The sequence below is a fragment of the Bicyclus anynana genome, chromosome 2 (assembly GCF_947172395.1).
Source record: "Bicyclus anynana chromosome 2, ilBicAnyn1.1, whole genome shotgun sequence".
NCBI lineage: Eukaryota > Metazoa > Arthropoda > Insecta > Lepidoptera > Nymphalidae > Bicyclus > Bicyclus anynana.
This window is the reverse complement of record NC_069084.1, coordinates 17,101,034-17,116,040: the sequence shown is the minus strand read 5'-3', so window position 1 is coordinate 17,116,040 and position 15,007 is coordinate 17,101,034. Positions and strand designations below refer to the sequence as shown.

The following is a 15,007-nucleotide window of genomic DNA, read 5'->3' as shown; positions in this document are numbered from 1 at the left end:
CCACGGAGGCTGTCTAATACCAATAACACAATAACAGTCTATATAGTCAATGACTATTTTATTCTATAGTTATGTTATGTTATTACTATAGTGTTCAGTGTGCTCGTGGCGTTCGAGCCGTCCACCACGCTTCAAATTTGTAGACGGGTGTTAAGGTTTAACGGTGATGCCCGGGAGCAACGTATAACACGACCGAAGTTAAAGTTGAAATTAGTTAACTTCGAGATGCTTATTATTCCTTATTATTTAATAGATGCTTATTATATTATATATATATTTTATATTATACAGCCCAGGAATCGAACCTAGGACCTTATGACCCAAGCCTCAACGGTTAGAGCGACCGGACTTATAACAGAGGTTCGATCTCCGCCCCGTTGTTGTCATACCCACTCATATTACATACAGCTTTTCCCTGCAAAGTAGGCGCTGCAAAGTGAACGATAAACTTGTTCGTGAGTGGCTGGCTTTATTACAAGCAAAACAGCCTATAGTATGCGCGTTATCATCTGAGTCGTCCGGTCATAAAAGTCAAAAAAGATAGGAATGTGCAGCGCGCCTACCTGCGCACCCTAATTATCGATAAACGGCTACCTGCGCACGTGCTAATGATGAGTCAATAATGATTTGGACGATTCTGATTGGTCGGTTTCTAATGTAATTGCATTGCGTATTTTTTTTGCTATAAATGTGTTTACTGCAATTAAATAAATACATTCATGTGTTACTCGTTGCACGCGTTATCACGCGCCGCTTATAATAAATTTGGCAGAAGACGAAGATTCTGATGATGAAGACTCAGATGAAGATTAATTTTATTTAGTTAATAATTATATAATATGAAATATGTATTATATTAAATCAAATATTGTTAATTTTATTAATTTTGTGAACAAGATACGATAATAAACTTTACTTATCGATAATATGTCTTTCATTGTTACACCCTTCACTAGACGGCTCCATAAGACCCATAAGTGCAAGCGAGATAGATATAGAGAAATGATTTATGGCCCTAAGACTCAGTTGTTAACGATAGTAGTATACATAATTTGACGCTTCTAATTTGTCGTGTCATTTGTTAGCAACTGGCTCCAAACCACGCGGGTCACGGAGTGCTGGTCAGCGGGGGGGTCATCCAACAACCCCCCGCGCACCACCTGCTCACACAGAACGCCATATTGGGTGAGTGGACTGATTATTATCACCCATGATCGCATTGACCTCCACAGATTTGCTTTTCAGTCACATTATTAAATAATAGTCATTACTCATTAATACTGAAAATTTTGCTGTCCTATTTACTCACTTACCATACCATCTACGAACATACATATTTATAAAGAACTTCAAATTACTTACGTGCATACATATCAAAATTCAACAATGCAAGATGCTTGCGCCTGGAGCTATAAGTTGCCAAAGTGATTACAAATCATCGACTTATATTATAGTAGTAAATACTTACTCAGATGCAATATTGGTATATACTAGCGGCGAAGAGCAAGCTGATTCCCGCCGGGGTACCTTTGAAATCCATTCATATTCATTGTTGTACTGTATCTAGTTAAATGAGAAACAGGAGTTTGTAGGACGCTATATGATTTTTTTTTCTTCGCGACGGCTTACCTTCATCTACACGGTACATACATACATATATTTATTCAAATCGTGTGTTTGTTTGTGCAACTACAATGACTAACAAACTAACCAGGTGGTGGGGACATACTGGGTCTGAGCAGCCCCGTGCTTGGTGGCATGCTACACGCGCACCCAGCACTGCGCGGGGTCAAGCCCGCCGCCGTGCATGCCCTCGCGACGCAAGGTCGGTACGTCGATGTTTATCTAGAACTTTCTCATACAACCAAGCAATCCAAGCCCGTCACATACTCTCGCGCGCTAAAGTCTAGCTGAGCAGCCCTATATGCTTGGTGGCATGCTGAATACACATCCAGCACTGCGCGGAGTCAAGCTTGCCGTCGTGCATGCCCTTGCGAGGCAAGGTCAGTACGTCGATGTTTATCTAGAACTTTCTCACACAACCAAGCAATCCAAGCCCGTCACTCACTCTCACGAGCTTAAGTCCAGCTGAACAGCCCTATATGCTTGGTGGCATGCTGAATACACATACAGCACTGCGCGGAGTCAAGCCCGCCGCTGTGCATGCCCTAGCGACGCAAGGTGGGTACGTCGATGTTTATCTAGAACTTTCTACAATAACCAATCAAGCGTTCCAAGCCCTTTGGACGCGTTTCCGATTCAAAATCCGGCTGAGCAGGTCCATGCTTAGTGGCATGCAGCATACACACCAAGCACAGCGCAGGGTTAAGCTCGCCGCCGTGCATGCCCTCGCGACGTATGTAAGTCTTTCTTATCCAACCAACCATGCAATCTAATCAAAGTCCAGCTGAATCCATGCATGACATGCAGTATACACATCCAGCACTGCACCAGGTCAAGTTTATCGTTATACAAGCTATCACTACGCCAGATTGGTACATTCATGTTTATCTTGAACTTTTTTATACAACCAACCAAGCAATCCAAGCCTGTTCTACGCTATGCAAGGTCAGTACTGGGCCTTTGCAGCTGTATGCTTGGTGACATGCTACGCGCGTTCACCACGTAAGAGCGGGATTTCCTTGTTTATTCAATTTTCTTTAACCAATCCAGCTCAAGGGTCCGAAAGGATGACTCTCAAGCCCATAGCACGCTCGCAAAGCTTAGTCCGAGGTACTGGAACCAATAATATCAATTTACAGCTAACTTCCACATTATCGCCATTACAAACACTAACTTCCGTATAATGCGGGAAAATTTTATACGGAAGCACTTAAAGTTCGGTCGTGAAAGTGACATACATCAAAGTTCCGAAGTTTCTGAATACTTACAACTAATGACTTAACTTGGCTCTACTCTTGGTCCGACTCAGAAGTACCCTACTTCCGAGTCAGTCATTAAAACCGATAATAATCTTACCTCATTAACAATAAAGATCTTCACGTTTATAAAGTTTTAAATGGGAAACTATTTGGTTGGGTCGATTTAAAGTCTGTTGACTTTATGATTTAATATCTTTGTAAAAACACTCGACGCTAATTATATAAATACTCGTAGATAGGTTCTTGGTTGAATTTACCAATTTACAAGTTTTGGTGTAAATTATAATTTATATAGATATTCTACTTTCGGAAAACGGTGTGACTTTGGTTGTAGTGGTAAGGAGCGTCAGCAAAACAGACTCGTTTTTTATAAATTAATAAATTATAAAGCACTCTTTCTATTTATATTTTCGCGGTATAAAGAATTCATCAAAATCGATACTTACTTTTGATACATTTTTAATATCAGTATGGTTTACCTTAGGTAGTAAATCTAATTATTTTGCAAAAAAGGTTTTTTAAAAAGTGAGTGAAAAACTTATCTTATGGATAGGATCACCATTAGTTTTTTTTTATTCTTTACTCTTTTTGTAGAAGGAGGATGAAAATCCACACCCCTTTCGGTTTTTACACGGCATCGTACCGGTACGCTAAATAGCTTGGTGGTACGTCTTTGCCGGTAAGGTGGTAACTAGCCACGGCCGAAGCCTCCCACCAGCCAGACCTGGACCAATTATGAAAACATCAATCGGCTCAGCTGGGGATTGAACCCAGGACCTCCGTCTTGTAAATCCACCGCGCATACCACTGCACTACGGAGGCCGTCAGAAGTAGAGTTTAAAGCTCTATTATTACTCTATAACTGAGCATCACCGCGACATTGAAAAAAACAAAATCTTCCATAACATTTACAAATACCAATCTATTCGCATGTCACAATTGTAAAAGCGCGTCATCATAGCGGTCATAATAAATTCAAAACGTTCGCGGTTTTAGATGAAAATTGTTCGCAATCCCCCAAATATTTGAAATGGTTTCCCTTTGCCCATCCAACTTGTGCCTAATGCTCACCGCAATCCGCTTTGAAACGTTCCAACTGAAGAGCGGTGCCCAACTGCCTAGTGTAAGTTTACAAGTAAACAAACCTTACATTGGTGACCATGTTTAAAGTAACTATCTGCTTATTTGCTTAGTAAGTTAACGATTACTATGACCAAGCGTCGATACCATCATGTTTTCCCGAATTAAAGGTAAACTCTTGATAGATAGCAGATAGACAGACGGACGTACTGTAAGTGATTCTTTAATAGCGCCATTTTTTCCATTTGTCAATATCAAAGTTCATTATTTCAATTAGGCACAAAAGCCAGGGTATTTTTTTGTTTATGTTATTTATAACTACCCAGTCATATATCATTCATTCTTCGCTTTGACTTGATTATGTGCACTTCTTCCCTACCCCTACCCTACCCCTACGCAACAATTCCCCTACCCTACCGTTACCCTAAAAAACCTACCCTACCCTACCCCTCTTTTAAGTGTTATTACGAATCGTTTGTACGGGAGTAAAGTGTTGTTTTTAGATTTTATATTAATTTGTAATTTTTATATTATACAAATCTTGTCCTAACAATAACGAATCTATACTAATATTATAAAGTTCGTTTTTTGTTTGAACGCGCTAATCTTACGAACAACTAATCCGATTTGAAAAATTATTTCAGTCTTAGAAAGCCCATTTATCGAAGAAGGCTTTAGGCTATATGTATATTATCCCCGTATTCCTACGGGAACGGAAACTATGTGAGTGAGACGCGACGTCAGCTAGTGAGTACATAAAACCGAGAATCATCTAAATTGGTGCAGTCGTGCGGTTACATACATTTTGTAAATCCATTTTTATTTATATAGACAACATTTTAATTCCAAACTTTTGTATTATATTTATAAAAATGAACACTATATTAAAAACTTTTCTATAAGCTATACATTTAATTAAAAAAAAACTCATGTACGATGAGTAGGTACGGAATCTGAAAGATTATTTAAGACATTAATATAAAAATTTTAGACTGTTGTCTACCCGACAATCCAAAGGACGAAACCTGCCTCTAGCTCTCCACCTTGTTTGTTTTGGACGTAAACCGCTATCGTTTCAATGGTATCAAAATCGCTTGACTGGTTCACTTGGCTCCGCGTTCCTGATTTAATTAAACGTCTCTGAGCGCCGGCCCTTTTGCAGGGAGCTGAGAGATTGTTGCGAATCCGGTAAACGGTAAAAAGAGCCCTTGTGTTATGAGAAAATAGATTGTGGTACAAGATGTTAACTCTGAGTTTCAAAATCAAAATCAAAAATCATTTATTTCAAGTAGGCTCAGTTTATTAGCACTTTTGACACGTCAGTTAGGTTCGGAAGGCTGGTTCTGCTGAGAAGAAACCGACAAGAAACTCAACATTTGCTCTTTTTAAAAAAATCATACAATATTATAATTTACAATTGATGACAAAATTACAATTTCTTATAGTTTCACTTCCTGTGAGAAGGTGGAAGCTGATCCAATGGCCTCCAAACGCTTTTATCTTTAAGGAACTCATCGATAGTGTAGTAACCTCGAACAAGTAATGTAACACTTTGTTTACAATGCATAGGTTGTTGTGATGGACCTGCCAATGCATAGGTTATGCATTGGCAGGTCCATCACAGTCTTGGGGCATCCTTAATCCAATGTATTGGCTACTAAAAATGAAACGCATACATACATATACCTATTGTATGTAGAATCCTCGTCTGATATATTTACTTTATGTATTACTATATAATACCATAACCTGACGTTTCAAAATTGCTTGTCAACTAAGCATACTGAATTTATTTTGATGTCGGTTAATAATTAAACTAAAACATTCCCAAATTTTCATCTACTAAGCTATTTACGAGTACCTACGTCCGTAGAATGGGTTTGACTTGCTCGACTAATGACTTGGATCGGTAATTTATTTTTAATTTTTGATTTGAAACTGTCACTGAGAACACCAACATTATCAGATTTCAAAATAATAATAATAACAATTCAAAGAAGCTGGCGGTAAATTGTTAACATAGGAGACTACAGTATTCGTGGTTCCCTAAATATTTAGAAATACCGGATTGATCCGCTCGCACCTTATACCTTCAACTACAGACTAAGTTCTCTGGATGTAGCACCAAGAGCTTTGTTGTGGCGATATTTCGCAGATATCGTGATTCCTGACGCATTATTTCCATCGCGTAAATGAAATACACGAAACGTTTGTCTGCGCCCGCCTCCGACTAATGGCGATAGTCCTTTGTTTTGTGGATTTATGACGTCATAACTGCCTTTATGGGAACTCTGCCGGTTAGGAAAATAGAGATGGACCGGGGAATGGTGTTGTAATATCCGGCAATCTAAAAGTTGAATAGTTCTCTTGTGAAGGCATAGGGTAGTTTACCCGTTTTCTCATCTCTTACAAACTTGGAAGCTGGAACTTGTTGTCGTTTTTTCGCTATGCAATATGTTAAGTAGGTACCTACAGTGTCGTGTGGACATAGACAAATGTGTCGTAAGATACACCAAATACAATATAGCTCAAAAGTATTTTTATGTGCTAATACAACTAGCAACATTTAGCGTTGACAGACCTACAAATAGACTACAAGCCCTTGAACAAAAATTACATGTGAAATGAACCATTTCCTACACAGCGGCCTACCGCTCAGAAATGACGGCATAGTGTTCAGAGTTAATTTTTGATATAGTAACAGCCTTCTAAGCGTTATTCGTGTTGGTTCATTTCACAGGTAATTTTTGTTCAAGGGCTTGTAGTCTAAAATATATGTATTATGATATTTAATTTGTAAATGGAGTCAATGGTGAGTTACACTACATGCTGTGTCTGACGTATGTGACGCCGCAGGTGCGGCTGGGGCGGCTGGCGCGAGCGGGCGCAAGCGGCCGCTGCTGGGCGCGCGCGCCGCCATGTCGCCGACTAAGCGCGCCGTCATGACGCTGCTGGCCCGCGCGCGCGCCGCCACGCACAAGCACGCGCCGCAGTGGCCCGCGCCGCACGAGTGAGTTACCACTGCCTGTTGCTATACGTGCGCGCAATGTGACCGCTCAGCGCGAGCGAGCGCGCGTGCCTCCATGTCGCTGTGTAAGCGCGCCGTCATGACGTTGCTGGCCCGCGCGCGCGCCGCCACGCACAAGCACGCGCCGCAGTGGCTCGCGCCGCACAAGTGAGTTACTACTGCCTGTTGCTATACGTGCGCGCATTGTAGCGCTCAGCGCGAGCGAGCGCGCGTGCCTCCATGTCGCTGTGTAAGCGCGCCGTCATGTCGCTGCGTGCCCGCGCGCGCGCCGCCACGCACAAGCACGCGCCGCACGAGTGAGTTACCACTGCCTGTTGCTATACGTGCGCGCAATGTGACCGCTCAGCGCGAGCGAGCGCGCGTGCCTCCATGTCGCTGTGTAAGCGCGCCGTCATGACGTTGCTGGCCCGCGCGCGCGCCGCCACGCACAAGCACGCGCCGCAGTGGCTCGCGCCGCACGAGTGAGTTACTACTGCCTGTTGCTATACGTGCGCGCGTGCCTCCATGTCGCTGTGTAAGCGCGCCGTCATGACGCTGCGTGCCCGCGCGCGCGCCGCCACGCACAAGCACGCGCCGCACGAGTGAGTTACCACTGCCTGTGGTATACGTGCGCGCATTGTGACCGCTCAGCGCGAGCGAGCGCGCGTGCCTCCATGTCGCTGTGTAAGCGCGCCGTCATGACGCTGCTGGCCCGCGCGCGCTGTCATGACGTCGCTCGAACGCGCCGTCATGATGATGCTGGTCAGCGCGCGCGCCAGCATGTCGTCAACTAAACGCACCATTTCGTTAAGAGAACGTAGATTATATACGCAATACCTGACATATTTATGCAATTGTCATTTTATTTGATTTAATTTTTGATTTCTTCTATTTCAGGCACACAGCACTCTTTCCACTTATAAGAGATGACTTCGTGACCGGAGTGGGCGTCAATATCAACTTAGCATAATGAAATGATCTAGTCAAATATTAAATGAAATGAATTATTTATAGATGCGAAAATTACTTTACCTAACTTGATATGCAAAGAAGAAAATTACTTTGCGAGAATCCGCATAAACCTATGTCATTGTACTTTATTGTCTAGTCTAGATAATGTTATTTTTATCTGAAACTTCAACGCACGTTTTGATTCTGTATGGTCTATAATAAAGGAACGCAAGATATCGCCGAGAGTGAGTGAAAGCATAATATGCTTCCATGGATACTGTAGTCATCAATCTATTTCGAAAAGTCTGTTTTGCTGTTTTTGTATGCTTTATTACTGCAGACTTACGGACACAGACAGATTTACACACCAAGGGGTACCAAGTGTATCATAAACCACATCATTAAAATTACACAGACTACCCGAAATAGATTGACTGGACACAATAGCAGTGCTTGAATGTGTAGACGACCGTAATAAAAATAAATACATAATATTATGATTTAGTATTTTTATCCATGGCTGGCTTTCGTAAATTAGGTAATGTATTTGTCATTGTAGGTGTTGAGTTTTTTTATAATTGCGTATTATTGCAAAGTATTTTTTCTTGCATAGAATTAGTATAGTAAATTATTATTTAGTTAAAACTGTATTGTAAATAGTACCTACTTAAACCATTAGTATTTTTTTTTTTTTTTGAATATTTTGTAGGAATATTTTATTTTTCTCTGATATCTATCCTCCGATATTTTTTATTTGTTAACGCGTTAACTTCTGTTGGTTTTGGTTTTGTCAGTTTCCTGTAGGTTTTATATCGGAGAGTGCGCCCAGAATCTTTTTGATCTAGTTCACCTTTTTACAATAGAACTGCCAGGCTTCGCAGAGGTCTGCATCCATACGCAGTTGATGTCCCCTGGACGCGTACGAACCGTTTCGGTTCTTCGTTCCTGATCCTGGCTGCGAAATTATGGAATGCCCTTCCAGCTTCCATTTCCCCGACCACCTGCAACATGGGTATATCAAGTCAAGAGTGAATAGGCATCTTTTAACCAAGCGCGTTCACCATAGGCTGTGTCATCGCTTACTGTCAGGCATAAGCGCTCGCCTATATAATGTAAAAAAACTTTACAAGTATATAGATGCTGTTTTTTCTCCATCCCTAGATAGGTTGAGATAGGCCGCAAATGTCACAATACAGATAAGGCCACTCAAGCAAAAGCCGTAATCGGGCATTGATTTTCGATTAACCGACTGAGAAAATGCTTAAAAAACGATCCAGACATCTAAATTACCCTTGGCACGCTTCAATAGAATATCTTAATAAAAAAGCGACCTTGGCAAAAAATTAATAGCACAATATTTATGTCATTTACAAAGATTTTATACTATTAGACATGTCACAAGCGCGTCAAAACTAAGGTGAAAAAAGGTGACTAATTGTCTTAATTTCATTTAGTTGAATATAAACAGCGAAAGTTATTTGCATGTGTGCGCTCAGCGGAGTAACTAACTATTTATAAACTTTGTCTTTTATGGTCCATAATAGGTAATTGACCGACCAAGTTGATGGTCTACCTGTTAGTGGCTTATGGCATGACGATTCTCTTTCTATAATCGCAAACATTTCGAAATTTAAAAATGTATGCGAATGACATGTGATATCGACAGGTTACATGATCAAGTTATCGATTCACTGTCATTCCCTTATATATTTAGTTAGGTTATTTTTTTTAAAATAGCAACTGTTGAGTTTCTTGCCGGTTTCTTCTCAGCAGAACCAGCCTTCCGAAGGTGGTAGAATATTTACAAATAGTCAACTAACGTGTCAAAAGTGCTTGTAAACTGAGCCTACTTGAAATATATAAATTTTGATTTTGAGTTTTGGAAGCGTTAGAGTTAGTAGAAAGAGAATCAACAAGCTATATAGCTACAGGCCAATAAGTAGAATACCATCTATTAATTCACTTTTTGCGGTGATTGTGTAGTGTCTAATAGTACAAAATCGTTGGTCATTAATAAAAATATCGTGTCACGGTTTTTGTGGACGCACTCTTCCGAAGCGGCTCGAACGATTTTAATGATTTTTGTATACCTAACTATTTGGTAGGTATAAGATTAAATCATATTATTCACCCTCCTCATTATACCTCCTTATTCTACAATAAAAAAATTTCGAAGCAGAGCCATGTCAAATATTTTTTTTATTGATTTTTGGTGCATTGTCTTTTTATTTCAATTCCGTCAATTTTTGATAAACCCCAGTAATTTTAAGCTTTTACTTAGAAAATAAAGGACCACGGTGTTTTTTAATCCTACGCCTTCTAGTGAAATAGTTGTAAATAATAATACAATATAATTATATGGTATCATGATTATTACTTATCAATAAATAATAATCAATATTTTTGAATATACTATATTATTATTGTTTATTAATAAATAATAATAAATTTAGGATAAAATGTTACAGACGAAAAATATATCTTAGCGAAATTATAATAAAATTATAGTTCATATTAAATTAATAATGTATTGATAATTTAAAGATATTTTAAATGTAATTTATAAATAAATTAATTAATATAGGTAATATAATGCACGCCGAGCACATTTTATTCAAAACTAATCCGTTAATAAAATAAAAATTTAATATGAAACACTTGCACGGATAATACCATAGAGTTATCTATAATAACCTAAGGCTTTCGGCCATTTCACAGTTCAGAAAATATTTAATTTTTTTATCTAATCAAGTACATAAAACTAAAATAAATCGATTACTAAAAAATATTAAAATCCTTTTAAGAATTTACAAATATAGATTATTATATATGTACCTTTAAAGGGACACAAATGAATGAAAGAACGAATTAATTGAATGAACATATTGTCAGTGAACTAATTTATTAGCAATCCACGACCAACCTGACGTTATTTCGTTTTAAAATCCCTTTTGCTAAAGTTTATTTATTTTCGAAAAAATCCAGTCACTCATAATATGTTTCACTATTAAATGACCACGCAGAAAAGTCTTTTAATAGGAGCTTTTAAGGTGGTGGACACACTACTTATTATGTTCTAAATCATTTATATTTTTAGCAAAAAAAATACTGTTTAGTACATATTGAAAGAGCAGGTTGACCGTAAAGAGAAAAAGTTTACTCTAAACCAACAATATTGTTTAATCACTTTGTTTTTTCTCAAAGAAGCTATCCCTTGAGAAATATTTTTACCATAATTTATAGAATAAAAACCTTTCAAAATAATTTCAGTTCCAATCTTAAACAATATAATTCAACTCATAAGTCGGGATTAAAAGTATGTGGCCGTTTATTTATGTATTTTATGGTTTTCTTTTCTTTTTTCACAACTGCAAGAAGGGTTATGTTTTTTTTTTTTATTTTGTGTTGTTTATGGATACCCGTTAATCAAGCGCATACTGAATACAAACATAAAAATTTGTTAAACGAATAGATTATAATTATATAAGAATAAATTGAAATAAGTGTAATATTGTAAGGAATGTAATTATTAAAAAATAAATTGAAACCTGATCTTACCATATTCCAAAATCTATTTGTATGTTTTAATGAAGTTTGACGCTCTATCAACTGGAAATTTGATCGTAGTCTATAGTAGGTATGAAAATATGTAACTAAGAATCAAATGAAAATAATACTTTTTATTGCTTCAGTAACTAAGGTAGGTATAAATAACATTTTCACTACTCTTGCTCAAAAACACTGTCATATTACCACTCCACAGCGGGGCTAAACAAACGTTTCAGCCTCTAGGGGCTAAAGTAATTTTGTTTTTTTTTAATCCTTGTCTGTTACGAGTACTAGCCAAGTACTAGCCTACTATAAAACGGAGGAGGTTTTATTCGAAAATAGAATCATTATAGTTAAGACCCTGATTGTTTGAAAAATAAATAAAAAACTTTAAATTGGAATGAAATGCAGTGTTCTTGTCTGTGGAATGCGTTCATTTTTTTATTTAATTTTTATTGAGTTACGAATAGAGCGAAATTTGAAGACATGGGATATCCTTTACGGTTTAATACCTTTGCCTTTTTCTCATGTGAAAAAAATAAAATTAAAAAGCGAGAATTTAAAAAACAATTGGCGTGAATAATACATTCTTGATTTTTTTCAGAAATTCATTGTAAATTTGTGACCGTAACTTACATATTTTTCAACAATAATTGTTATTGTTGTCTTCATCTAGTGATGATGGTGATCCTAATTTGGAGATGGATGAAATTTTCAATATGTTACCATCAAAGTCGAGATGCATTTACTTAAATACTTACCTACGAAAAAATTAATAAGTGGAGAAAACAACTACGAATGGATTCACTAACGAAAGGAGTTTTTTAAACTATTATCTCCCACGTTTACCTCACATACTCATTATTTATCTTCACAGTAGTCGAAAATTATGTTACTGGGTAAAAGCATCTCCCTTAATATCCAAAATTGTAGACTTTGTAAATAAAATTGTTTAGTACAATATTCAATGATTTATTTTAATTGAAAATTAAATTAAATCATTGAATATTGTACTAAACAATTTTATTTTCTCGCAATCGTAGTGAAAAGCAGAGTAACACGTAGGGCTAAACCCATTATAAACTCGATTACTATTTAGGCGGCCCTCGCCTTACGTCTCGGGCCCTAAAAATACCTCGTATATAATGGATCTTTTTAGCCCCTTGTCAATCTACTATTTGTGAAACCAAATCTTTTACCCGACTGCGTCAGGTGGATAAGAAATTTATGTTTTTTTTTGTTTAATTTAAAGACGTCCGATTTTAATTCTGGCATTATTTATGGCTTCTTTTCCTAAGCACTATTATTACACTGTACTGAAGCGAATCATAAAACTTAATATTTTGAATATTGAATCGAAACAGGCATATTATTCAGAACTTCATTAAGAAAATATAGTAATAGCAAAGTAAATAAATTATTTGTATTTTCAATGGTCATATTCAAAATGGCTGAAAAATAAAACTATTGTCGTACTGAAATTTATTTCGACCGAATAATAGAATATTGATCATATAATAAAAAAATATATTATTTAGTTCTGCAATGTGGTAAGATTGGGAATAAATCTTCTATATGTATACAGTTAATAAGTTTGTTCTAATAAATTTAACATTACCTATAGTAAAATTTTCGCATAAATTAAGATTCTTATATTTATAAAATTTTATTAATATTAACTAACAAATAAATATTATAATAATATCATTCATTAAATAAAAAGTATTTGCTTGAACCTCGTCTGTGTTTTGTGATATATTAGTTAGAAAAATTTTAATTAAAAAATATCAAAAGAAAGATCAAAAATAAAAATAATTGAATGTGTGTAGTTTCAATAGAAATTGTCTAGTTTACGTAGGCCCTAAATCTTCACATACTGAACAAAATCTGACCAACTGTGTGTGTAAACAACCCCTAAATAGTTTTGACAGAGATTACCTATAAAAAAAAAGAAATATTTCTTTTTTACTAGTTATACGCTTGTGATCTTGTAACTTTATTTATTTTTCGTAAAACAAATCCTCAAGTAATTATTGTTTTTTTTTTGCGAAATTATATATTTACGAATAAAATACGATTACAAGTCGAACAGTGTTCATAAAAAATGATTCATGTGTAAAATGATTTTTCTTAACTTGGGACATGTATTGGATAATCAGAAAGAGTGGACATATTCATGTTAGCCCAGTGGATATCACCTCTGCCCCAGATTCCGGATGGTGTGGGTTCGAATCCGGTCCGGGGCATGCACCTCCAATATTTCAGTTGTGTGCATTTTTCAGGAAAACATCGTGAGGAAACCTGCATACCAGAGAATTTTCTTAATTCTCTGCGTGTGTGCAGTCTGCCAATCCGCATTGATAGAAAAAATAGATCGACTAGAAACTGTCAAAGACGTACTTTGATAGTTTCTAGTCGATCTTCAAGTAGGTACCTACATTTAATCTCTACAAATTACTGATACACCCAACAAACTGAAGTCACATGTAGATTAATAGGCGGTAGTTGTTACGCTATTTTATTATGTTTAATTATGATTAGCGTAATCATGGAAAAATCATCAAATTGTGTACGTGTGTGTGACGCTAAATATTATTAATTACTATATAATACCTGCAAAACAGATCAATTATACTATGAGTTGTTTTAATGGTTTCTGATTTATCCACTATGTCACAAGTAAAAAAAATCAGTGTTTGTTTATTGTAATTTTTTGTCACTTCTTCGCTGACTTCTTCTTCTTCGCTGGATTAAAGACATAATGCTAGCCACTCATCATCCAATTAGTTCACGTGCAGCGCTAACAGCAGGACATCCGATCAGTTTTATCGTATGTCGTGCTGTTAGCGCTACAGGCACGTGAACTTATTGGATGTTTGGTGGCTAGCATAAGGGGTCGTGAACGAAACATTACGCGTCCAATTTGTGTTCAGTTTTTCACTATGCGTCCGATCAATCAGGATAAGACTAGACGCATTGGTATCGTCTATGTATTCTTTATTTAAAGTAAAGACCTAACTTTTTGGAGTTAAATTTTCTTTGTATCTTTGATCTAGATATATTATGTCATGCCAACCATTATTTTGTACGTTAACTGTAAGGCGTATATGCACTGATATATTAATGAAAATAAACAGATCGATTAGACATTGTGTACTTTTATTTTATCCTCAGCTAATATAATCATTGTCATTATTAACCTAAGTATGTTAATGGTTTACTCCAGGCTTGTAGAGCTGGATATGGAGCTTAGACCCACCAGGTTGCTCCAATAGAGATTGGAGGGCATTATTTTTATTCTTTACAAGTTAGCTCTTGACAATCTCGCCTGATGGTAAATGATGATGCAATCTAAGATGGAAGCGGGCTAACTTGTTAGGAGATGAAAATCTACAACCCTTTCGGTTTCTACGTAACTCTAAATTGCCGGTAGGGTTGTAACTAACCTCCCACTAACCAGATCTGGGCCAATTAAGTAAACCTCAATCGGTCCAGCCGAGGATCGAACCCAGGACCTCCGTCTTGTAAATTCACCGCG

At 37.1% G+C, this 15,007-nt stretch overlaps 1 protein-coding gene across 2 annotated transcripts in view; it reads left to right on the top strand.

The window, feature by feature from the left end:
- The window catches only part of LOC112046553 (KH domain-containing, RNA-binding, signal transduction-associated protein 2-like), a 245,550-nt gene extending 230,934 nt beyond the window's left edge, over positions 1–14,616 (top strand). Inside the window, exons 8-11 of one of the 2 annotated variants that reach the window (XM_052889217.1) lie at positions 1,086–1,185; positions 1,715–1,825; positions 6,819–6,972; positions 7,867–14,616. In XM_052889217.1, coding sequence (XP_052745177.1) covers positions 1,086–1,185; positions 1,715–1,825; positions 6,819–6,972; positions 7,867–7,939 — 438 coding nt within the window. In that variant the 3' untranslated portion in view covers positions 7,940–14,616. The remainder of the gene's footprint in view (positions 1–1,085; positions 1,186–1,714; positions 1,826–6,818; positions 6,973–7,866) is intronic. The other variant, XM_052889222.1, reaches the window with a different exon arrangement.
- Positions 14,617–15,007: the final 391 nt, after the last annotated feature.